Here is a 27,680-nt window from a genome sequence, read left to right on the forward strand (position 1 = left end):
ATACAGAGACATTTCTACATATGCCACTCAAACAAACAACACTTGACCTTTCCGCAGAATTTTTAGATTTAGTAAAATGTAAGCAGGATAGGATGGCAGAACATGGTCAAAGTCTTATATTCCACAAATGGGTGGAGGAGATTTTTTTTATATTTTTGCTTTATTGACTCATTGTTCTTTTTATTTATTGTCCAGCTGTACTTGGCAGAAGTTCAACATTGTGATCACTTGGGCACCCATGTGGGTGTCCATCCATGATACATTTGTGCATCCATCCACATCCTGGAATTAAAGGGCGGTGTTACAAGCTTTTTCCTTTCTAACTAAATAAAAGTCATACTGAATGAAAAGTGAGTTTCTTGTCATCCTAACATTTTATACAGTAAGGTTAATTTTGTAACCCAAGCTGGTGAAATGATTGTCACTTGCCCTCAAGTGAATGTGTTTTCAAATGATTTTTATCTGCGAGATACTGTCATACAGTAGACCTGAATATAATTCAATTTTGATTATTTTGCACCCAACACTGTGTCATCTGTGAATGGCATCCTCAAGATATCAGTTGACTATTTCCCTCTTGTTTGCGATTTTGTTGGCTCCAGTTTTCAGTCGGATAAAATGTTCATACTCTGAGCACGACCACACACAATTGTTTCTCAATGTTCATGTCAGTGAACGTGGTGTGTGGTATCAGACATAATTGATACACACTACAGTATGGAATCCTACGCTACTTATACGGATTTCATGGTAATATTTTATTCTTTAATGCTCATGTTGAAAAAAGGAATAAATGATAACAACACAAAGTTAGTTTCTTTCTTATCAATTAAGCGTTTCATTTATCTATTTTATTGCAACATGCTGTGGGGGGCAAGCACAAATGCATTACAAATTTATTTCATTTCTTAAGTCTTGGGACATATGACCAAAGTGAAAAAATGTTTCACAGTAAGTTCTGGGACAGGAAAAAAAATAATTATTTTGTCGTGTCCCAACATATGCAGTAAATATGGCAAGCTTGTCATGCACCAAATATGTCCAGGGTTTGTATGGTCTTTGAAGGTCTTTGGGAGTTTGGGGAAAATGAGGTAGCATTTTCATGGCCTTGAAAATTTTGCAAAATTGAGCAGATTACTATGAGGTCTTTAGAAATCTTTGAAAATTGAAATAAACCCAAAAATTTGTATTTCTTTCCATAATCACAAATAAAATTGTATTGGACTATACCAACCTGTTTGTTTGTACCCCCCTACCGATTTAAATAATGAAAACCTTTAATGTGATAAAAAGTGCAAGGAACTTAGTCAATTCATTCATTGATTTATATTTTCTAACCTGACTGTGAGTATAGCGGCCCTAACACCATCATCATCTGCACGTTTCATGCTTAACAAAAGTTAGACAGACATGCTCAAGATCCATTTCCAGTTTCCAGCTCATGGACAAGTCCATTTTCAGCAAAGGGGTGTGTGCACTCTAAACGTTATGGTAATTTATGGAATTATCCAGCAGTTACCAAATAGGATGAACTATGTCATTATGTTATATGATGGAAATAAAGTAGCCCATAGTGTATGTAATAAGGCACCATGTTAGTATTGAAAGTCCGTTAAGCATGAAAGGTGCAGGAGATGCAAGTATTAGTGCCATTCTGGTCAGTGAAATTATAAATTATAAATCAATGATTCAATTGACTTAGTTCTGTGCACTTTTTATCACATTAAACATTTTCGTTATTGAAATCAGTAGGGGGGGTACAAACAAGTGGGGATGAATAGTCAGACTATAGTCTAGTTTTCCTGGTTTCTTTCTTTTCATGACCTGTTCAGTTTCATTGCCGCTGCAATAACAAATGAGCATTTGTTTGGCCATCCAAAGTTGGCCTTGGTGGCAACTTAGTAACACATGCACTCTTCATCAAAGCAAGCCGGCTGATGTCTGTTAAGAGAACAATTTATTTTGTATTAAATATGATGCATAGGTTACATATTTTTGAAATAACAATGAATGTTAACCTATATTCCAGATCATTATAAAGCAATTTTAGGAAATTAATTATAGTTTGAATTTCATCATTAAACAATATTGTAGTATTTTGCATTCGTTGTTTTCTCATATAACCTGTATACAAAATGTTAACGAAAATAAGTCTTGGAAATCTATGTTTGTGGTCTTTGAAGGTTTGAGGAAAGTCTTTGAATTTATCATTCAGAGTTCAGTATGAACCATGATGTCTTTTGTTTTCTCCCCTTGCATTCATGGAATACATTTGCAAATGATCATTATAATGCACTGATTAATGATAGATACTTTAAGAATTTTACTTATATAATAATATTTAAAACAGTGCTTGCTTGGTAAATTGAAATGAGTTGACTTGACACATGAACATGACTGTCTGTTCTTATGCAGGCAGAATTTGCCTTTTAATGTTTCTTCTACCCTCTTTACTTGATTGGATACAAAATACATAATCAGCATGATAATGGAAAGTAGATCTGCCTTTAATTGATTAATTAGGTTCTCTTGGAAACATAGGTATTACTTTGATGGTTGATTGTCACTTTTCACATTTGAATACAAGAGAGCATTTCAAATTTATGTCAATTACACCAAAACCAAATTAAAAGATTAAACTGAAACATTAATTTCCCTTGACTAGGTTTATTTTTTAATTGGTACTTATTTCTTAACATGTTCCACCAGTAGTCATTACCAACAATTTTATTGGCTATTTCATTTATACTTGATTGGGAAGTGAATTTTTATAAATTTAACAAAATATATTTCTTTTTGAAAGTTCTGAATTTCTTGATCTTGATATTGATTTCATATTCCTGGGAGGGGCTAATCATTGTTTTCATTGATAAAACAATATATCAAGATTTTATTTACCAATTTTGAGCATGATTTTATTCACATTCAGCAAATGGAGGCTCATTGTTTCCCAAATTTGTTATATTCTGCAAGAAAAAAATGGGATTTGCACATGTCTGCACATTATAAGTGGGATCTTGAGTTGTCCAGGCATGCTATAATGTGGGAACAGTGTATACTGTATGGTAGGGGTGTGTATTATTACCAGCATACTTGTTCACTGCAGTATTGTTTCCAGTGGTACAAACTACAGTACATGTGTTTTTTTTTACTGTGTACATACTTTGGTGATTTCCATCAATAAGGAATGTATGGAAATTCATGAGTAATCTTATTACAGATTTAATGATATTATAAACATGTTTTCAATTTTCATGCCAAAATAACTCCCAAAATTATTTTTGTTTTTAAAAGTAGATTATTTGTCACAAATTAATTTTGAATATTACTCTGCTTGTGAACCTTTAATCACATGTTTTTTGAACACATGCCAACATGGCAGTAGAATGGGACATTGTACAAGAGGTTGGCCAAATCAAACTTTTGGAAATAATTTCTGATTAAAAAAGGAAAAAACTTTTTTTTTTCATTTTACAAGTATATGTTAATGTGTTAAGTACAGTTAAGCACATGTATTTTTAGGAAGACTGAAAATCAGCCTAAACTTTTGAGGAGAGTGGTTGTTTTCTCTTTTTTATTTCAGGTAATTTCTGTCTAATGAATATTTCTTAATTTTCTTTTAGAGGTTGTTTTATGTTAACTGGACTTTTGTGATAAACATCTTGACCCTGGTGTTAGCATCCCAGTCAAAGTTTCAGTCCCTAATATATCAATAATGTAGCTAGTAAACTGTAGAGGTTGGTGATAGCATTTCTTATTTTTATCAACAACCTCTCTAATATCACCACCATATCTTTTACAAAGTATCAGTTATAGGGTATGCTTAAACAATGCATATTAATTACAATTTTCAGATTACAACTTATACAAATAATTAATATAAACATACCAACTTCATCTACTATAAGGTACTGACATTTGATTTGGGAGGGGGGATTGCTGCAATTTTCTTTCCAGGTCTTTTATTTTCTTTCATCTCAAGATAAATACTGTTGTTGTTGTTGTTGTTGTAGGGCTTAACGCCATTTTTCAGCACGCGATTGGCTATACATGGCGGCCAGTATTAATGGTGGAGGAAGAACCCGGGAAAACCCCGGAAAGAACCACCGACCCACGAGAAGCTACTGGCAGGCTTTCTCACATACCCACATTAGCCGAATCCGAGACTCGAACCCACGCAGACAGAGGTGAGATGGCAGTGATCCGTAACGGAGAGCGCTTTAGACCACTCGGCCACTCGGGGCCCCAGATAAATACTTCTTTATAAACATTACATAATGGAAATGATAAGGCATCATTTTGCTTTAAACCAGAGAAATGTAAGAAAAATAGCCCAGGCCCCTGCCACAGAAAATTAAGTTGTCTGTCCCTAATATAATTGTGGAAGGCAGTGGAATGTATTGCAGTATGTTAAAATTCCACAGTACAAAATTTTTCGTGGTACCAAACTCTGCTTATATGGCTGCCAGGTCATTATGTCTAATACAGTAGATCATTATGCCTTATTAAAGTGGGTCAGGCAAAAACGCCGGGACAATCATTGTCAGTTATAAATTCTTGCTCTTTACTCTTTTAAGAAATGAATTTAAATTATGAGATGTGGAAGTTATTTGTTACATCAGGCAGATTTTTAAACTTTTTTGCCATCTAATTTTGTACCATTTTACTAAAGAAGTTGTATGACTAGTTTGGTCACTAATGTACCAAAAATTTACATTAGGTGTAATTTTATTATGGTCTCCATGAGAAAAGCAATGGTGGTCCATTAAATGCTTAAATATTTAATATCAGACATTTTTACCAGATGACACCATTTCTGTGGAATTAAAACAAAGGATGAAGATCATACTTTGTTTCTGTCAGGTGTGTCTCTACTGTGGGTTGGGATTCTGGGCTTTATTGTGATCTACATCTACTCTCTGGTTGGGTTCTCCCTCCTGCGGGCGTACTTTGACCCAGGGGACTACCTGTACTGTTCAACCCTATGGCAGTGCACTGTCACCGTCTTGAGATATGGGCTCATCGGGGACATGTTTCAGGTGAGTTATACAATTGGCTTAAAAAGTGGCAGGGAATATATTTCAGGTAGGTCATCCCAAACAATTTTCTTACACCATTCTATGTATTGGATTTAAATATTCATCTAATTTTGTCATTTATTGTAATTTACACATTATCCTTTCTAGCTCATCTAACCATGGGGCCAAGTGAGCTTTAATGGTATGGCTCTACCACTGCAGAGGCCATGTCTTTGACTGGATTTTGATAATGCATAGAAGACAGGTTTATAGTCATATTATTAAGGTGATCTTGCATCTGATTGGCTGAGCTGTTACCACTTTGGAGGACATTTTTCTAATATGATTTTGATTCAGTTTGGAATATATGCATTTGTCATCGAGATGTCAGACAGTTTTGAGAATATGCAAGACACATGCTGACTAACAAAAGGTGATCATTTATCTGACTGGCTGAGCTTGTTGCAAGAATCAGGGAGCGTTTATGACCAGCACAGTCTGACACCTGCATTGCATACATAGGCATTTCTAGGGTCTAGTTAATGCATGTATTTTGCAATATTTTATGGCAATACCATTACTGATAAATTTTTTGAAATTTATATTTTATATTTTTAGCTTTTAATAAAAACAAATTCCACAATATGGATTTCTCCTGAGACAGTACTAGATTAATAACCAAGAGTAAAGAAACCCATTGTCTTAAAATAATAAACTATGTAAATTATAATTTCAATTTGTGTGAAGGCTATGTGATTCATAGACCACAAAAGTTAAAACTTTTGAAGATCTTGGATGACTTTGATTATGAGCACGAGACCATGTATATTAATTATGTCTTTGGAAAGAATTTTTGTCAGGATAGTACAGTAGGTAAAATCAACATGATGTAAAGTTGGGGAGATAGTTTACATAGGTTGTATTCTTACAAAAGTTTATTAGCCTGCTTTTAAGTGGAATGGGCATTTGTTAAGTCATTTAAACAGGTAAGTGATATCAGACCCACATGGTCCTCTTGTTTTATTTCATGTTGATTGCACATTAATTTTTTAAACAACTACTAAAACATATTAAAAGTCTGATTACTAATCAGATTGTGGTTTGTGGTGTCATTTTAAAGCCCATAGCCAGAGAAGCAAGATGGGATTGCATTTCATAAAGTATTTAACCATGTCAAATAATTTGAAGAATGCCTGTATTCAGTGTACTGGCAAATTTTTTATTTGATGTGTAAGGCATGGTGTATATATATATACTTACCATAATCCAGTGAAACTCAAAGGAGTCTGACAAAGCCAGATTCATCAAGAAGATACATGTCCTATTCTTGATGAATCTTACTTTCTCCAAGTTACTGTGACAGTGACGGGTTTCTGGTCATTGTTCACAAAATAATATCTTGAGAATTATGTATTGTTTTGTACTTTTGTAAACAGTATATGACTTTCACTTATATTTTCGTATTTGTGTATCATATGACCTTTGGTCCTCTGATTCTCATTGACATGTAAGTTGTGTGGTCATGTGACTAGAAATGCAAATGGCGAGTTACAGGTCAAATTTCATTAACGCTCTCATTTGTCAGCAGATTAAAGACATAACAATTATAATACTCACAAGTTCTCAGAAAATAAATAATTTTCCCATTGATTTCATACAAGTATGAATCAATGTAACATCATTTATGTTTGTAAGGCCCATTTGTAAGCGGCATCCCTATGCCACAACCACATGGTGGCAGCATTCCCACTTTTTGAAAGGCAATTGATCTGACCCCACACCTTAATATAAATGTCAAAGTATGAAAAATGAGGTGGGAGGGTCAGAGAAAACTTGGATTAATGGTTTATACCAGCTATAGCCCCAGGAAGCTTCTTTTCATTACCTTATCATCAAAGGTCACAAGCAAAACCTGACTGGCTTTTGATCTTGGTGAATTTGAGCAACTACTTAATCTGTCAGTTGTTTGGTGTGAACACCTATTTTCATGCCTAATTTTACCAACCCTCCTAACAAAAAGTAAATCCTTCCACAATGACAGCTAAACCAAATACATGTATCTTGATAGCATACTATTACTGCTAATAATAATATATGTGAAGTAATAATAATGATAATAATAATATTGCTAATGTTATTACATAAATTTGTCATGAACCAAGTTTGATAGCTAAACCTGCCTTCAGAGGTCACCTGTATACAAAGGCCACTTTTTCCTTTTCCCATGGGTGGCTTCTGTTGACAGATTTGACTGTATTCGTCATATATTTGTTTATAAAGTTTTTGTCTCATTTGTCAATTTAATATGCTTTTATGTTCTATTTTTATAATCTGCTCTCCAGTCGGTGAAGCAGAATAAAGAAGAGAGAACCTTTGGAACATTTTGGCCAATAGTAGTGTACCATGTTTCCTTCTTCATCTTCATAACAACCATTGGTCTGAACATCATCTTTGGTATCATTGTGGACACTTTCTCAGAGCTGAGAGATCTTAAGGTAACCTGATAAAAGCATACTAAAACCAGTTTTGATTGACACATGAGTTTTGTGCATAAATGTATTTAGGGACAGATTCTTGTGTTTGGAATACTACTCAATTATTAAAAAAAAATGTTGAGTGAGACTCAAAAATTTCTCCCTCAAAAATATAAGGACAGATTCCAAAAGCAAATCCAGAATGTTCTTATTTGTAATTCATAGATACTTTACATATTTTTGGGGGAGGGGGAGCCTCATGAAAGTGAAGAACACAGATCTCACAGAAAGCTGTTTCAGACTTGTCAAATATGCAGTTTGTGATTTTGCAATTCTTGATTCTGCTCATAGATCAGAAGAGCATTTGAATTAGCCTGCCATCCAGCATGTGGTGTCTGCCATCCAGCATCTGGTGTCTGCCATCAATTAGCACAAGTTTTGTTATCACTGCTTTTCCCAAACTACTCAAAGGATTGCCATGAAACTTTAGATACACTTTTATGCAAAATCCTAATTGTTACTGACTGGAAATAGTGACACTCAGTGTTTCATGTTATTGCTACTTTCCTCAACATATGATTATATCAACATGGGCTTTTTGCTGTAAGAATATGACTGTCTAGTTTGTTATTCATGAAACTGGTGCTGGTTTCACGTTGAATGTAGCTGCCATTTTGAAAGTTTTGGTGTAGTTGCTCCTGAATGGATCAACATGAAGTTTCGCTAAAGTTTCAAACACAAAATTTGTTCTCTGTGCTACGTTTCACTGTCGGACTCTAGTCCAACATACCTATCCGACCTCACCCATGTGTACACACCAGCAAGATACTTACGCTCCTCTTCTGACAATCGTATGCTCATTATTCCCACTATGAAAACAAAGTCATATGGACAGCGTTCTTTTGCATACCAGGGTCCAGCAACGTGGAATGAATTGCCCACTGAACTTAGACACAAAGACACAGTGATTACATTCAAGAGAGCTCTCAAAACTCAGTTATTTTGACTGCAAGAACAAACTTAAAGACCTAATAATGTTTCCTACCTTATATATTCTCAGCATGTTTTCTTAATGTTTTCTAATTTCATGGTGTTTGTTTTTGTAATCATATCATTATATGTTTTTTATCTTATAGGTGTTGTCTAATGTTGTAAAGCGCTTAGAGCTTCTAAAGATTAGGCGCAATACATAGTCCTCATTATTATTATTATTATTATTAAAAGACTTTTTATAATGTTGAGTTGGTCCCAAATGGAAATGGTTCCAATGGAACATCTGATAATGGACATCATGAACCTTCATGCATATTCTCCTTCAAGGATGGTTGTATGGACATGACTAAATGAAAGTGGTGCCAGTCAGACATCCAACATGTCCACCATGTTTGCCATCTTCCATATATTGTTCATGCTACCCTTCCTGAATGGAGAGTCATATGCACCTGAAAATTTATGAGATATAGCTTGCCTCCAAAATGAAATACGTGCAGATCAGACTTCCTGCATCTTAAAAATATTATTGCATCTTTTTTGTGAAGGTCGGTTGTATTGACATGGTGATTTTATTGGGAGACATTTTATGATATGCAGTTGGTGCTAAATGAAAATGGTACCAAACAGATATCCAACATGGGTGACCATCAAAAAAATCTTTTTGTGACTGCTGCTTCCATTGAATGAATAGTTGTATTGTTATGGAGTTTTAACTAAATGTCTTCTTATGATATCTAGTTGGTCCTAAATGAATCGTTGTATTGATATGGAGTTTTAACTAAATGTCTTCATATGATATCTAGTTGGTCCTAAATGAATCGTTGTATTGATATGGAGTTTTAACTAATGCCTTCATATGATATCTAGTTGGTCCTAAATGAATCGTATTGATATGGAGTTTTAACTAAATGTCTTCATATGATATCTAGTTGGTCCTAAATGAATTGTTGTATTGATATGGAGTTTTAACTAAATGTCTTCATATGATATCTAGTTGGTCCTAAATGAATTGTGGTATTGATATGGAGTTTTAACTAAATGTCTTCATATGATATCTAGTTGGTCCTAAATGAATTGTATTGATATGTTGTTTTAACTAATTGTCTTCATATGATATCTAGTTGGTCCTAAATGAATCGTTGTATTGATATGGAGTTTTAACTAATGCCTTCATATGATATCTAGTTGGTCCTAAATGAATCGTATTGATATGGAGTTTTAACTAAATGTCTTCATATGATATCTAGTTGGTCCTAAATGAATTGTTGTATTGATATGGAGTTTTAACTAAATGTCTTCATATGATATCTAGTTGGTCCTAAATGAATTGTTGTATTGATATGGAGTTTTAACTAAATGTCTTCATAAGATATCTAGTTGGTCCTAAATGAATTGTTGTATTGATATGGAGTTTTAACTAAATGTCTTCATATGATATCTAGTTGGTCCTAAATGAATCGTATTGATATGGAGTTTTAACTAAATGTCTTCATAAGATATCTAGTTGGTCCTAAATGAATTGTTGTATTGATATGGAGTTTTAACTAAATGTCTTAATATGTTATCTTGTTGGTCCTAAATGAATCGTATTGATATGGAGTTTTAACTAAATGTCTTCATAAGATATCTAGTTGGTCCTAAATGAATTGTTGTATTGATATGGAGTTTTAACTAAATGTCTTCATAAGATATCTAGTTGGTCCTAAATGAATTGTATTGATATGGAGTTTTAACTAATTGTCTTCATATGATATCTAGTTGGTCCTAAATGAATCGTATTGATATGGAGTTTTAACTAAATGTCTTCATATGATATCTAGTTGGTCCTAAATGAATTGTTGTATTGATATGGAGTTTTAACTAAATGTCTTCATATGATATCTAGTTGGTCCTAAATGAATTGTGGTATTGATATGGAGTTTTAACTAAATGTCTTCATATGATATCTAGTTGGTCCTAAATGAATTGTATTGATATGTTGTTTTAACTAATTGTCTTCATATGATATCTAGTTGGTCCTAAATGAATCGTATTGATATGGAGTTTTAACTAAATGTCTTCATATGATATCTAGTTGGTCCTAAATGAATTGTGGTATTGATATGGAGTTTTAACTAAATGTCTTCATATGATATCTAGTTGGTCCTAAATGAATCGTATTGATATGGAGTTTTAACTAATTGTCTTCATATGATATCTAGTTGGTCCTAAATGAATCATATTGATATGGAGTTTTAACTAATTGTCTTCATATGATATCTAGTTGGTCCTAAATGAATCGTATTGATATGGAGTTTTAACTAAATGTCTTCATATGATATCTAATTGGTCCTAAATGAATTGTTGTATTGATATGGAGTTTTAACTAAATGTCTTCATATGATATCTAGTTGGTCCTAAATGATCCGACCTCATATATGACTTTTATGGTGGCAGTTTTGAAAATCTTGATATTGCTCTCTTATTGTTGCTTCTGTTGAAGAGATGGTCTTAATGTCATAGCGTTTTCACTAAAATATTTGGTTTTGATTTTTAAAAATGGTGACAATATGACCCCACAAAATCACTGACCTCCAAAATGGCCACCACAGTCATCATTGTAAAAATCTAATTGCTTTGATAAACTTCTCATCAAGAGATGGACATATTGACATGGGTTTCCACTAAAACACCTGGTTTGAATGAAAATAATGCCATATGACCCCACAAAATCAATATGACCACAAAAGATTGCCACCACAGCTGCCATTGTGAAATAAGGTGAGTTAAAAATGAACTCCCAATTAGACCAAGATGTTTATACCTATCGGATGTATATTATGTAATTGGTATATCCAATAAAGTTCTCTATCTTCCCTAAAGATAGTGCTACTAGGGAGCACTGGATCAGATTTAATAATTTCTATTCTCTGATATTTAACATGATCTTTCTTGTGGTCAGATTTATTAAAATGCTTAGACACTGGGGAATCTTTGTGATTACAGATATCCCTCAAGTACTCATTTATTCTCACTTATAATTCCCTTTTTTGTTTCACCTACATATTGTTTACCACATTTCGTGCAGGTGAGTAAATAGATGACATTACGAGTGGTAAAGTGTCCTCTAAGTTTTGATTTATATTTGAGGCTAGTAAATGAACTTTAAAGATTTTAGATTTATCCATTTTCCTGCAGAAACTGAAATTAATGGTCTTGTAATCTAATATTTTGTTTGTGAAAGTTTTTCCAGTAAGGCCATGATCTTATTGGTTGAACAAATGAATCAGCCCATATTATTCCCTCTGATGAGTTAACAAAACAGGTCAGGGACAGGGTGACTAGGACATCCCAGTAGATGGAAGGTGTTGCCTCCACATCCAAACAGTCACCTTTTTCCTTGCCATTGTGAAATATCTCATTACTGTGATGAACTTCTTTTGAAGGAATGGTCATACGGACAAAGTATATATTTGTATTTAATCATATTACCTGCTGAAATGCAGGTGTCTTATCTTTGAAATCCAACCCAAGAGAAGCACAATGCAGATGTTTTCATAGAAGTCTAATGCCAGCCTTTACATTACCTGGCTTATAAAGTATACATAGGCAATGCATTTTAATGATTCAGCTAGATATGCAAGATGTATAATAATAATAATAATAATAATAATGCTTTATTTATAGAGGGTGACTCATTAGTCAAGGACTACTCTCCCTTGAGTTTTAATGAATATTCAGCTTGAGGAAATCATAGTCTCTGTGCAAGATGTATCGTGACTTGATTTTACATATAACAAGTATCCCTACTGAAATCACTTCAGCTGTACAACTTTTTTTAAATATTTGTAACATTGGAACCTAGCATATAATGACTTTTACAGCTAAGACTTTTGTTTCTTTATAAATTAAATAACAGCACGAAATGATTCAGTAAGATAAATCTAAATATGAGCAAAAGCAAAATTATGGATTGCTTCCATATTTGGTGAAAATTAATTGTTAATATCAAGATTTAGCTCAATGGTTTTTGAATATATATAATGTATAATTGTGTCACTATAAAAAATGCAAGACATAAATGAGATGTTACTTCAAACTTGGATTTTCATGGTTGTACTTTGTTTTCAGTGGCGTGCAGAATCAGAGATGAAAGATACCTGTTTCATCTGCAGCAGAAATAATCATGACTTTGAGCATCATGGGAAGGTATTCCTTTAGTGGTAGTGATTTGATCATGCAGACCTTTTTATATGGAACTCGTCTTGAACAAATTGTCCCAGATGGACAATTATAAATCATTGTGTAATCCATGTGTCTGCCTGTACATATTTCTGGTGTTGACACTAAAGTTAGGGTTTGTGAACAAGTCATTTTCTCAGTATTATTTGTAGAGTCAGGTAAGTTAGATTTTGCTGTGTCATATGGAGTATTACATCTAAAAGTGAAAAGTATTATACCAGTTTTATATTGCACCATATTGATTCATTTATGACATATCTAATTTATAATTCTGTGATATCTTTTTATATGTAGACAACATTAAAATTGCTGTATCACTTTCCTTATGTCATTAGGGTTTTGATTACCATGTGAGAAACGAACACAACCAGTGGTCCTACATTTATTTCTTTATTCACCTCAATGATAAGAAGACAAGTGACTACACTGCTGTGGAACTTTATGTCAGCAGGCTTGTAAGTATCCATTTCTTACTACATTATTTCCTCAGTCCTTGTCATTTTCATCACAGAGGATGCACAAAAACTCCCTTCCATGCCAAATGTTTTAATCAGCCATGTAAGTTCACTGTAGGTTATTCCAGCTTCTTTCAGTTCTCCTCCAGGTTACTTCTGTTTTTGTCTTGCCCATACTGTTCCATATTTGTTACTAGAGGGTCAGTATGGGGTTTAGTGGAGCAGATCTACTTCAGATTTATCCTTGTGATTTATGCAGTGATTTGCCGATTCTATTTTTACAGTTCTCTCTTGCTGATATTGTTTGAATATCATAGCTTTTGGTTAAAAGCATAAGCTTTTAGTGCTTAATATTGAAGAATATTGCCAAGTTACCAAGAAAGAAAAGAAATCTTAAAAAAGATTAAAATTAGAATAGAAAAGTGAATATAATAGGTTGGTGAAGGCCATATACCACACAAGTAACATAGGTATGCTAATATTTAATGAAAAAAACTGCTTTATTATCAAATTTATCTAGATTAGCTGATGAAGAACTTAAATATTCATCTCTCTCCTCTCTCTCTCTCCCCTAATGATTGACTTTATAATTGTCCTTCAAATACTTTTTCAGATTGAGGTGGAGAATTATGATTTTTTCCCAATGAACAGAGCACTCTGTTTGTCATCCACTGACATTGATTCCACCGAATCCAAAATTGACAGCCTCCTGCAGCAAGTAACTTCCATTGCTCAGAAACAGAAAGAGGATGTAAGTAATGTGTTGACTCAACAGTTTTCTGTTCACTTAGAGACTGAATGCACCCAAACATATGCTCCAACATGACCAAATCAATATGAATTATATTCTACAATAATAAACATACCTGGTTGCAGTTTTATATAAACATATCTCACATGTGCTCTTTAACAAAGTAGCATGTAGGCTGTAGGCTGATATGTAGAGCTGTATGCTGATATGTGTAGCTTAGAGCTGTATGCTGATATGTGTATAGCTTAGAGCTGTAGACTGATATGTGTAGCTTAGAGCTGTAGGCCGATATGTGTAGCTTAGAGCTGTTTATCAACATCATATTCATAATTTTATCTTTAACATCTCATAATCTGCAGAGACCCAAACTCATTATTAAATTCTACCTTGTCATAAGTGTGTTTACAATTTTATATATTCATTCTTTCTGTGTTAATTTCAATGCCACCTTAATTGAATCTGTAATTGATGGATAGTATTTTGTCATTTGTGTATTGATCTTGTTTTCGTGCATCAACAAGTTATAGACCTCTTCACACAATCGTGCTGTCTTTGTATTTACTATGAATTTATATTAATAGGTATATTTCAAATTGTAACATTTGAATTATTCATAAAATAGGTAGACCCATAGATGCTTATTTTTTTATTGGATTTTAATACACTGTATTTTTCTTGGTCCATTGACTGATAACTGTTATACATGCATATATTTCAAACTATCTGGTCAAATCAGTATGGCAAACTTTGAGGTTTTGAAAGTACATTAATACTACCAAGCTAAGTAACTACCAATACATGTAGAGTACTAATTTCATTTAAATGCTTTGTCGTAATATTTCAAATTATATGTATGAAACTGTGTGGTAAATAGTACACAATGAAAACAAGAAGGTCCACTTGTTTTTCTATTTATGTAACTGACTCATTATCATTCTGGTTCCAGGAAGCTGAAAAGAAGCGTAAAGTTGAAAAGCTGAAACAAAAACGTTGGCATAAAAAGCATCAACGATTTGTCTTTGGACTTCCTACAACAGAGGATGAACATGAATCAGAAAGAGAACATTTACTTCCCATACCCCGAAGTCAATCGGGGACATTAGTGCCTCGTCATCATCCATCTAATCTGTTAACTGGACCCCAACATCGATATTCAAGGGAATCTTTAGATAGAGACCAAAAAGGTTATGTGACTCTTCTTAACATTTTAGAATCATTTCCTCAAGAAATAAAGTCAAAATCCCCTTCACTCTCTAGACTCATATCTGAGTCAGATGCCGAGTCTGAGTCCGGGGACTCGACTGAGAGCACACTTCCTCATGGTTCATACAACCTGATGAGAGATGGCTCCATGTCTGACCCAGGTCTAATATCTGACAGGGAGGAGGGGAGTGGGAGAATAAGAGAAACAGCGAGCATGCTACCACTCCCAATCATCCAGACACCACAGGATGGTGAGTCCCCTGATGTTGGGAGTCAAGAGGACACCCTGGCTACAAAGCTATAAATTGACTGTCAGTTACAAACTGTTCAAGAGTGGCTCAGGATTATACCATCTTACATGGTTGTAAATTTTATGAGATTATATACCCATGTTACACAGATACAGAGTGACTCAGAATTACATATCCATGTTACACATCTGTAGAGTGACTCAGAATTACACATCCAGGTTGCATAACTGCATACCTGTAGAGTCTCTGGATAATGCAAATATCTAAGATGGTGATATATATATATATATATATATATATATATATATATATATATATATATATATATATATACACTTTTCTTTTAAATGTGTGTCACATAATGGAAGTGTACACAGGTCAGGTAATTCATGACAAAGATGTTTAAAGCACCTAATTTGCTAAAAAATTAGTTTTCTCAAATTTAAAGAAAAATTAAAGATCTCCAATACATATATTTCTCAGTCTGAAGACAATGTCACATCAGTATAGTATATTTTCATCATAACAATGCTTGTCATTGAGCATTTGAGCAATATCTATCTGGATTATGAAAATTATCCTTATATGCAGTCTTCCCACTGGGTGGCAGTCTTGTGTCTCTTGTAATGCCACTGACATCATTAGTTGATTTCTACAAGAATTTTACTTCTAATTAGTCTACTTCCCATTTGAAACACGTGTTTTCTTGTAACACAACTGCCACCATAATTTGGTATATGCAAGAAATTTAACATTTAAATCAATCTACTCCACGGGTGAGAATCTTGTATCTCATGTAATGTGACTGCCAACACTAGTTGATTTTTTCTAAAATCTGGCAGAAACACATGTTCTTGTTTTATGCAATTTTCAGAGAATTTAAAAAATAGAGTGGAAAATACGCTTGCGTTTTGATACAGTAGATCAGGATCAAGTGTGAATTGTACATGTATGTAAATATAATATATATTCCTCATGTTGAATTTCTTCAAATACATTACCCCATCATAACAGCTTTGGAAAACTAATACTACCTTGCAAATGAAGCCTCCCTGGCTAAAATGTTAAAACTAAAAAGCTAAATGTTATCTGCCCACCTAGATGGCAGATATGATGATCTCCCCTTGATAGAGGGATTGGCACCACATTTTATGAATACTTAAGTTACTAGTTCTGCTCATGCCAAGTAACACACTCACTACAGATAGATAGGCCTCACAATCCACATAAAATTTCTGGAAGAGTCTACAATAAAGCTGTAAGATGGAGTATTCTTCTCGAAGGGAAATATACTTCATGTATAATTTCCAAAGTTTCTTTAATCTCTGATAACCAAGATCTGTCTATTTAATATCATCACTTTGCTGTCCTCACCCACTTAGGCACCCTTGATATGTACCTGCATGGATTGCTAGAGAGTCCCTTCACATTGCTATAGTTTTATTTAAAAATGTGTAGGTCTGGTATGTGATAAAGAAAACAGACGTATAATATTGCTGTATGATTTCTACTACAGTTGGATACATACAGGTAAGTTTTCTATACTAATATAGCCTTAGCATCCATTTCATAGCAGACTTTACTGATTTACCTGTATAGGCTTCAATTTGGTTTTTCCTTCACAGGTAACATTATCTTACAAATTGATATTATAGCATCCACTTACTAAGTATCAACAGTGGCACCTAAGTGCAATTTTATGTGCAGGTGTTGTGTAGAAACTCGGCCATATTGCTGTCTAGTTCAGTCGAGGTTAGATACGTTCAAATTCCATATTGTTTAATCATAGTGTCCACTTAGAAGTTACTGTTATCAATACTTCAAGGATTTTACTTGTATAGGCAATCAATTTGCCTTTCCTACAGGAACCTGTATTATTAGAATTGACATTTTAGCATCCACTTCATTAGTATTTACAGCAATACTCCAAAATTCTCTCTGTATTGGCTACTATGTTCACTCTTTTACAGGTAATTGTCATAGTGCATGGTTCTGCACATACACTCTCTGTGTTTGTAAAGTGGGATGTTCCTGTTGCCAATCTGTCAATACAGGTCAGGCTTACATATCATTGACTAAAGTTAATGGGCTGCAGTATTAGGGGTACTAAAGGGGAAGGAGCAGACGTGCATTTTGAAGGATGATGTCATTAGTATATATGCTGAAACAGAGGGGAATGACTTGCTTCTTGACTGGCATCACACTCCACATGGTTCATCAACCCATGAAGTGATCCAAGTCAGTGACAGCTGCGACTTTTCCCTCACTGCTGCATTATGATAACCTTTCTTGGCTTGACATCCAGCTGGCTTTATCATCTGCCTCTGAGTGAGATCAAAATCAAAACAAACCATCTCAGCTACATGGATCAAACATACCATACTCCATCCCACTAAATGAACTTGTCAACGTCGTGCCAATCATGATGGCCTTTTCTGACATGACAAATCTCTGACATATGGCTCTGACTGCAACCAGTCAATCAATGGTTGTCAGCTGCCAGAAAAATGATCTTTGTCCAATTTGCCAAACCCATGTTATACAGACACTCTTGTGGATCAGTCTAACCCACATGATGCCATAAGGCACTCACTGTCAGTGATGTCTGGCTTAGTGCTCTATACCCAAGGGAGGTTACTTCACCCAAAGGAAGCATTTACTTAGCAACCATTTGGAAGTCACCTATTTCATCCCCACAGTCGAGAGTAAGGCAGGATGAAAGGCCTTTATTGTCTATCCTTGAGTGAGATGGAGATTAAAACAAGCTTATTCAGATGTGATCTCGCACTGTAAGAACTGGTTCATGGATCAAATATCCCCATACCTGTCCTAGCACAATAATGGCACAATGTCATGCAACATTAAATGGCACTATTCCATCAAAACTGCTGTCTGAAATATGTTTCGGATCTCAACAGGTCACTACCACAGTTGATCTTACCATTTAAACCAAAAGACAGAAGGTATTTGTCTATTTGGCCTACTCCACTGCAAAGCACTTTCATGGCTCAGCCACAGGCCACTCAGTTTACCCAGTGCCCAGCTTAGTGCCCCAGTACACCACAGGATACGGATTAATTTCATTTTCATGCCTTTGCCATTCAGAGTGAATATTTGCTTAGTGATCATATCCTAGTCAAGATGTTCTGCAAGCAGCATAGGCCACCCATTTACATCTGTTCTCCAGTTTCATCTCATATTGCACAGAGTACCAAGTTGACAGTGTTGCCCCATCCCTTGAGATGATGAAGTATGCTCACTAACTCCATTGTCTTTGCTATATCTCACTGACAAGAGAAGACTGCCATCCAAGCTTCAGTTAAGAAAGTCTTTCACTTGTTGCCACAACAGCTTGGTCCAGAATTCTAGCATCTATTGACATGCTAATTAATAAAGACCAACTAGTGTTCAACTGTTATTGCTACTGAGTCAAGTGACTGACTTGAGTAGCATTACAGACAATATCAGCCATAGGAATGGGAAGTCTTCATCTGTAAGCACTCTGATGCCGTCTTGCACAGTGCAGTAAGAATTGGTTTTTTAGATTACATAACTATAACTAACTCCAGTATAAACCCAATCTAGCTTGCAAAATATGCCTGAATGGACTACTTATGAAGATCTAATATCATGCATTCTGTTCCTGCATCTGTACAGAGATACCCACTTACTTACTGCCTTTTGTGTCCAGCTTTTATTATGAACCCAGGGTAGCCAATAGCTTGATCCTTGGAAAAATCTTACTTCAGCTTAACAATTCCTCTTGTCTCATGCAGGAACGAAAATATGCAATAAAATCATTTCAATAGGAGCTTTAATTCTTACAAAGAACCATCTCGCAGCCTAGGATCTATCACCTATGGGAATGTATCAACACTCAGCACTGGTACTTTCATCCTGGATAAAAATGGGTTATTCACTCCGAGTCTCAGGAAATAACCCAAGATCAATGAATTTGCTACACAGTTTGGCTCAGGAAATAACTGCCACGTAGGTGGGTTGGGTTTGCAGTGTCATAGTAGTTTTCCTAGGGTATTAGGAAGAAATATATTTTACACAAAAAAAAATTGGTTTTTGTTACCCCCATGTTTTTTAAGGATTATTACAATATACTCCACCTGTTGGTCCCTAACCACATCTCTGAAGAAATCACTGGGTGTTAAGTTCATCAAACTTGATAAATTGGTAGCTGTAGGTTGCAAAAACTCCTACCCCTCTTGTTTATGATCACCATCAGCAAAAAGGGCATGCTATTTGGGCCTCTCCCCTGATATCCTAGGGAGGGGTTAAAGGTCAGGTGAACAAAAATTTTTAATTACAGTGACATTTTTAATAGGAGCAGTACACATGCTATAAATTTTGTATTAGAACCCATGCTCATGGTACAGAATATGTGTATGTGTGTTGGGGTGAGGGGGAATTAATACAAATATGTAGATTTGCCACTGTGAGTCATAAAAGGAACTCGGGTTGGGGCCACAGATCAGATTTGCAATCCCTATATTGATCACCTTTTCCATCAATCCATTGGTCTATTACCACCAAAGCCCTTGCACATAATTGGATGCTTTTAGGTAGGTGAGTTGCATATTATCAACATCTCTGCTTAAATAAGAGTCAAGGCATTTTTTAAGCGAATTTATTTTAAATACATTTATGACCCTTGGCAATGAACATCATATCCTCACAGGCTACATAGCTTGTAACTGGCACATTTCAAGAACCAAAAAACAACTGATGATGCAGTTTGGTATGAACACTGTCTCATAAACCTTGATTGCCCTTTTATGGATTTTGTCTTGTTAGCTCCTTGTTGGATAGAGTTATGGCCCTTGATAATCAACTTGATATAAGTTCATGAACTGTGTTTGTACTGAGTAGTCCTTAAAAATAGTTGGATTTGACTTAAAACATTCCCCATCATCACTAGAAGACTTGTGACACCTAAATGCCCATCTTCAAAGATGGGTTTCCCCAACATGCCATCTATACTCGCTTACAAGTCCAACTGCAAACTGCACAGACCCAGATCTGCTGTTGCATAGTGTACTGGCAAATCAGTGTTTGATCAGTTTCTCAGGAGTCATCAGTAGAACAAACAACATAGACCTGATCTGCAGGTGCATTATGCTATGGCAGATTCAAATCTTTGTCGTTTCATTAAGTTCCTCTGTTCATGAAAAAGCAAATTGTAGTGAGTGAGGGCCCTTGGTGATGTACCTATTGCTGATACCATATATTCCCACTTAAAAGTTGAGTCAGAATGCAAACAACAAAGATCTTGATCTGCCAGTGCATTAAGCAATGGCAGATCTGGGTCTGTGCAATTTGCAGTTGGGTTTGACTTACAAGGGAGTATAGATGATACCTATTGCTATTCTTTTTTTTTCGTAATAGAAATGTGTGTAAAAGTATCTCTATTTTGTAACATTTCCTAACAATGTTCCAAGTCAATCACATTGTACATATGATACTATGCTGGTATTAACATAATTAAAAGATGTAAATTTTAACAAATATGTTGTACACTTAGTGCCTTTTTTAATTGATTGTATACACTTCAGCTATTTTGTTTCATCAGTCTTGCTTATCTATTTCTCATCTGATTTTGTAACATCATTATCGCAGGACAAATGCTCAGTTCTTGTGATGAGCAATGCAATCGACATCATTTGATTAAAACGTATCCAAGAACAAGTAAACATTTTTGAAGTGCCATGTTTTGTTATTTACTTGGCTTTTTGCTATTAATATCAATATTGTTCAATGTCCATAAATTTTTATACAATTTTCAACTATTATATACAACATTCATTATAAAGTCTTTGCTACCACAACTGACTGCAAACTGAGGCTACAGCCAGCATGATTATGTCCCAGTGACTTAGAATACAATCACATATTGACTGTAGTTGTTATTATGGATTCCAAACATGAATACTACTTTAGTAGTTAATATGACAGAGTCTGTTATACTAGTCTGCATATTTATAGTCCTATTTACATGTTAAATGAAAGGAGAATTTCAAAAAATTTCATCAGACATTAGATCACCCATATGTCATATATATATAGAGAGAGAGAGAGAGAGAGAGAGAGAGAGACAGCATAGATCTGTATCCCAGTTGTAAGAGTGTTAATTTGAAGAGGAAAAGAACAACCACTTTTGGGTCTCATATTCTTCACATTCAAAACTACCAATTTCAGACTTGTCATTTTGTTGACCATGGAACTAAAGATTTCAAGTCAAATGTGACAATACATAATCTTGTCTCTGATATTTTCTATCATGTCACAGATATTAAAGATTGTATACTTCATGTATATTCAGTCTTCATTTCTTGTTTGTTATTGCTTCCATTTCCCCTGCATGATATAATAATGTTTTGCAAGTGCAATGAAATAACAATAAAATATATCACCAAATAAACAACAAAGAAAATGTGAAAGCAATCCACCAAAGACAGAATGTTTCAGCTTGATATGCATTTTATAGCGAACTTAAAAGGTACATCTACAAGCCTGTCATGTAAAAAGTAGGTAATAAGAGAACATTTCAAAATTAACAGTTGGAAGTGTGTAGAAATTAACCAAATATCAAATCCAATCAACTGGAAAATTAAAAACTTACAATGTAAATCCAAATTAAAATTACTGACACACTGTATCTCTTGCTAAATGCATCAAGAATTTAGTAGCAGCCTAGACTGATAGTGAGATTCAAGAATTTAATAGCAGCCTAGACTGATAATGATTTTCCAAGAATTTAATAGCAGCCTAGACTGATAATAAAATTCCAAGAACTTAATGGCAGCCCAGAACGACAGTGAGATTCTAGACTTCAATAGCAGCATAGACTGATACTGAGATTCCAAAAATTTAATAGCAGCCTAGACTGATAGCAAAATTTCTGGCTGCAGCATTGCTTTTACAGTTGTTTTGGAATGTAAAATAAAATGTTCTCGAAAACTGCCAAAAAGAATTTGACCAAATTGGACAAGAAGCATATGAGGGTTGTTCCATTGAAATGGATCCAGGGAAGGTATTTCAAATGTAGATTAGTCACCCATATATGCAATTCAGAATTTTGTGTCGTATCCATTTTAACTTTCTGAGTAGCCAGAGTACTGTTGCATATATTGGTAAAAAGACATTGCCTTCCCTGGGTACCATATATATTTAAAGAGAACAGCGCTTAGACTGAAGATCTCATCAGTTATGCTGATCTGCCATCAAATATGGTAGCCAGTACCAAAAAATATAAACACCTTAAAAAAAATTCTCAAAACCAGTCAACAGAACTTGAATAAATTTAAGAGAGGATCCCTGTACTGTACAAGACCTTTGAAGTAAAGGATGCCAATCTGCTATAAAATATGGCTAATGTACAGTTACAAATAATATATCTTTTGGTTTGTAAAGAACTTGACCAAAGTGACAAAGAGCAATCTGGCAAGAAGGACTTTCAGTTACCATATGTACAATGATATGGATATGCCATCAAAAAATTATATTGAATAAAGGCCATTTCTGTCCCCCCCTTGTCAAATTTTCTTCATATGATGTATATCACATGTAACTGTTTGAGGTAGTGTTATCTCAGTTCTGTTAAAAGTTTTGTGTTCACAAGAGATAAAAATAGACAAGCACTTTGTTTAACACTTCCAAGTATTGCTCATTGACAGGGCTTATATCAAATTTCATTGAAAGTTACAGATAGTTCACAGTGTACCTTAACAATGAGGACAGGTCACTGCCCTATGTTTTACATTTATTTGTTTAAATTAATATTATGATGTTGTGAAAATAGATTCCATTAAACTTTCTAAATATACCTTGAACTTATCCTTCCTCTATAATAACAACATTTGCATGTGTTACACAAATTGATTCAAGAGGGAATGAAGAGAGGCAATCCTTCTTTTAATAAGTGGATATGAGAAGAAAAAGCATGCATTAGATAAAAGTAAGACTTGGGTGAATATTAATGATCAGCTGGTGTGCTAAAATACTTTGAAAGGTAAACTTGGGCTGATGACAATCCAACATAGGTTGACCCACGGATATCGCCAATCAACATCGGATTAATTCATACACACGTGAAAAATGGTGGGGTTTCTCTTGGGATTGCGAAATTACATAGCTCATAAGATGATGAAGCGTCACTATTATCCCATTTTAAAGGAACCCAGTGATGTTTAGGAATAATATCTTTCAAGATTCAGTATTATTCAAATGACTTGGCAAAATACGACTTTTTGCACATAATTGCAGCAATGGGGCTTTAGCATCCAATAATAAAACATCAGCATTATTTCATTAGCATTATTTATATAAATAATATATTCAGACAATCATAAAAAAATGGAATATTAGTTTACATATTGAGCCATAACTTGATTCCTGTACACATACTTTATTATTTAGAACAACAGAATCGTGTCTGTGCTTTCATATGATATTAACCGAATCTAATACCAGGGCTAGGTGCTATAAACTTTAAACACTGATCACATCATTCTCTGACATTACGAATGAGTCAAAGAGTCACAATAGGACCCTGACATTTAAACACTGATCACATCATTCTCTGACATTACGAATGAGTCAAAGGGTCACAGTAGGACCCTGGCATTTAAACACTGATCACATCCTCTGACATTACGAATGAGTCAAAGAGTCACAGTAGGACCCTGGCATTTAAACACTGATCACATTCTCTGACATTACGAATGAGACAAAGACTCACAGTGGGGCCCTGACATTTAAACATTGATCATATCATTCTCTGACATTACAAATGAGTCCAAGAGTCACAGTAGGACCCTGGCATTTAAACACTGATCACATTCTCTAACATTACAAATGAGTCAGACTCACAGTAGGACCCTGACATTTAAATACTGATCACATTCTCTGACATTACGGATGGGTCAAAGACCCCCAGTGGGGCCCTCATATTTTGAGCACAATTTAAAATCAAGGTCAATATTATTTATGATCACTGAGTATTGCTGCACTTTAGATGGCAAAGACCAATCACAGCCAAGATTATCATATTTATCATTAAGGTAGATCTAAACAGCTGATGTGCTAGGATTTTTTCATGGCTTGTGCAGTGGTGTAAATCTCTCTTAACTGCTTCTTTCTGTCATTGTGGCACCCTGGAAATAGGTATAATGCAAAACACATGAAAATCAGTTACTAATGCCAAGCCAGTTATAAAAAGAAGCATGTTGTATTAATATATATTCGTCTACATTTAAAATACATCTTAATGTAGCCATCACTTAATGCTGAAACTTGCTTAATCTATGACTAAGGATTAATGAAATTGCATCTTTAGTAAAAACAATATAGCAAGAACAATCTGGGGAAGTTCCATTTTGAGACGATATTTTGACTGTATTTATCAGTAAACTGTTATAATTATGAGCATTTACCAAAAATTAGTTTTTATGACAATATTTTTTTGTTAGGGTGTAAAAATATTTTTAATAATGTAATACCTGTCATTATTGCCTTGCTTAATTCTTCCATGATGAGAGCACCCTCATTGGAGTTCATGATTCCAATCTCTCATTAGATGTTACATTCTAGAAATCTTAAAAACCATTCCATCTACAAGTCATCAGCTCAAGGGGGATAGTCTTCCTCTTTGACTAAGACCCAGACTATGTTTGGATCATCATCATGGGGTGGGAGGAATGAATCTTGAAATAGTGACAGGTAAGTATTACATTATTAAAATTAGTTTACCCCTCCCCACTCCAATACATTTTAATAGCAGTAATACGTCGCCTGTAGCTATTGCCTTGCTGAATTTCTAGCTCAAAAGGAAGCTGATGACTTCAAAAACGTGGTTTTAAAAAAATATACTTGCCTGTATAGTAGGGGTGTCTGCTACTGTTAGTTGGCAGAAAACGGGGTGAATTTTTGTACCATAACGATTGGGCCCCTGAAAAAATGCCTTTGCTCTGGTGCACCAAAGACCAAAGGTAAATGGAGGAAGGGGCTGCCAAAACTCAGTTCTCATAACATCTTCCAGTGATGAATGATTAAAAGAGGCACATACAGCAACACTAGGCAGGAAGACATGCTTCCTACCCTTTTTTCTACTTTTTGATGCAGCCAAATACAATCATAGTTCCTTAACTTGAAAGAGAAGCCTATCTTGATCATCCCCACCACAGGTACAATACTGGGAGTCTCTATAGGGTTCAGAGCTACTAAAGAAATCTGGCTTGTCACCAAAAAAAACCCCCAGTTAACAAATGAAAGAAACACGAATAGTTGCCATTGAACTGTAAAGAACCTTTTTCAAGAGCAGCTGGAAAACAGTTCATGAAAAGGCAAGGTTCATGAAAATAAGCAACACCAAGTGGTTCATAATGGGTTTTTGACAAACCCCACAACACGGATGAGATTAGTGAATGAGATACTGATCTCTGCATCCCAAAATACTTGACAAGATTGGAAAGATGTAGGTCCAAATCAATAGTCATACTGTTACTGAACTCAAGTGTGTTGGATTGGGCTGCACTATAGCCTGAACATTTAAACAGGAAAATAAGAAATCTACCACTGTACTCTAGACGCAACAGCTGGAATCGTAGCAATTCCAACTGCAAAGATTCTCCACTTTGTTTTGTAGACCTCAGATATTGGCTGTACTCTGACCTGGACAATGCAGCTGTCAACCATGCTTGAACACTTGACCTGGTAAGCCTGCCAACCATGCCTGAACACTTGGCCTGGTAAGCCTGTCAACCATGCCTGAACACCTGGCCCAGTAAGCATGTTAACCATGCCTGAACACTTGGCCTGGTAAGCCTGTCAACCATGTTTAAACACTTGGTCCAGTAAGCCTGTCAACTATGCCTGAACACTTGGCTTGGTAAGCCTGTCAACCATGCCTGAATACTTGGCCTGGTAAGCCTGTCAACTATGCCTGAATACTTGGCCTGGTAAGCCTGTCAACCATGCCTAAACACTTGGCCTGGTAAGCCTGTCAACCATGCTTGAACACTTGGCCTGGTAAGCCTGTCAACCATGCCTGAACACTTGGCCTGGTCAGCTAAATTGTTTGAGATAAGCCAAGTGTGAAGGTGGAGAACCTGTGGATTGTTGAGGAGAAGAGACCTCTGTGTTGGGACATCAAGTCCCTCTTCTGAGTTAATGTCCTGTTCTGGTCTACCAACAGGCTGTATTTTTTGTTCAGATTTTGGTGTTTTAGCATTGGGAAATAATTCATGTTTAGATATTGACATATTTTAAGTACTGATTCCAAATCAACATTTGTTAATCCACTTGAGCTCTTTCACAATAACTAATCCATCTATGATCCATTAACATTTAATTTAAATTTTAACACCAAAAGTCCAAAGCCAAACTGATCCTGATGAAAGAATCCATTTAATATTAACTGCTTGAGTTCTTTATTAATCCAGTCATAAATCAGTAATGTTTTAAATCCTTACTACTGATCAATGATAATATAATCCAATGATTAAATTTATGTTATTGTCAGTCAAATTAGACATTAATGTGTCATGCTCATATGGTAAGCCAGTTTACAATCAAATAGTCATTGTTAGTCATTACTTGAAACATACTACCTTGAAGCAAGGTGTGAGAAAAAAATGAAACATTTCTGTTCTGGAATTTTTAAGAATAGTTTTGAGTATATGGGAGCTTTCATTGAGTGATGGGAAGGATGGGAGACGCCCATTATCTTGGGAGAAAACCCTCCCTGTCAGAAGGTTCACATGCATGAATATATGGGGATAATCACTCAGTTAAAACAGGCAATTAGAATAATCTGCTGAAAAATGAATTTGAACAGGTAAATAAAAGCAATTTTCAAAGAGAGAACTGAACATGTATTTGTGTTATAAGTATCTGAGCAAATGAGGAATTGTGTCCCACATGAAGTGGTAGTCAGTCTGGTTCTCGGTTCTCTCTCTTCTACATTAACATTCCATTTAATGGGACGCTGGGATTATTAGCTCAGACAAGGTTAGTCTTGTCCCAGAAGAGGTAAGCAAGGCAATAGTGACAGATACTGTATTACTGCTATTACAATAAAACCTACAATGAATGATATAAAAAAGATGATGCCCAAAAATGGTTTGCTGTGCAACAGTTGATGATACAGAAGCAATTAATATGTACACACCTAGAAAGGAGTTTGCTGTTGAAATGGAAGATCCATGTACAGAACAGTCCATATTGCCATCATCTGCGAGTACAAGACCATCATCCCATATTAAATCCCAGCCTCCAATCCTCTTCTCCTTCCCTGTCAATCTGCA

At 35.0% G+C, this 27,680-nt stretch overlaps 2 protein-coding genes across 5 annotated transcripts in view; one reads left to right on the forward strand and one right to left on the reverse strand.

Annotated features, from left to right (window-relative positions):
- Positions 1-21,690, forward strand: part of LOC149779970 (inositol 1,4,5-trisphosphate-gated calcium channel ITPR2-like) — a 290,413-nt gene extending 268,723 nt beyond the window's left edge. The window contains exons 65-70 of the mRNA XM_089936693.1: positions 4,864-5,039; positions 7,361-7,513; positions 12,596-12,673; positions 13,042-13,161; positions 13,775-13,912; positions 14,859-21,690. Of these exons, the coding sequence (XP_089792819.1) occupies positions 4,864-5,039; positions 7,361-7,513; positions 12,596-12,673; positions 13,042-13,161; positions 13,775-13,912; positions 14,859-15,419 (1,226 nt within the window). The 3' untranslated portion in view covers positions 15,420-21,690. The remainder of the gene's footprint in view (positions 1-4,863; positions 5,040-7,360; positions 7,514-12,595; positions 12,674-13,041; positions 13,162-13,774; positions 13,913-14,858) is intronic.
- Positions 21,691-21,835: 145 nt separating this feature from the next.
- Positions 21,836-27,680, reverse strand: part of LOC149779972 (putative tubulin polyglutamylase TTLL9) — a 96,716-nt gene continuing 90,871 nt past the window's right edge. For all 4 annotated transcript variants that reach the window (XM_089936692.1, XM_089936690.1, XM_089936689.1 and 1 more), the window contains 2 exons: positions 27,545-27,675; positions 21,836-24,530 (listed from right to left, as the gene is read on the reverse strand). In XM_089936692.1, the coding sequence (XP_089792818.1) occupies positions 24,460-24,530; positions 27,545-27,675 (202 nt within the window). In that variant the 3' untranslated portion in view covers positions 21,836-24,459. The remainder of the gene's footprint in view (positions 24,531-27,544; positions 27,676-27,680) is intronic.

This window comes from Sinohyriopsis cumingii, chromosome 16 (genome assembly GCF_028554795.1).
Source record: "Sinohyriopsis cumingii isolate HCF-2022 chromosome 16, ASM2855479v2, whole genome shotgun sequence".
Lineage (NCBI taxonomy): Eukaryota > Metazoa > Mollusca > Bivalvia > Unionida > Unionidae > Sinohyriopsis > Sinohyriopsis cumingii.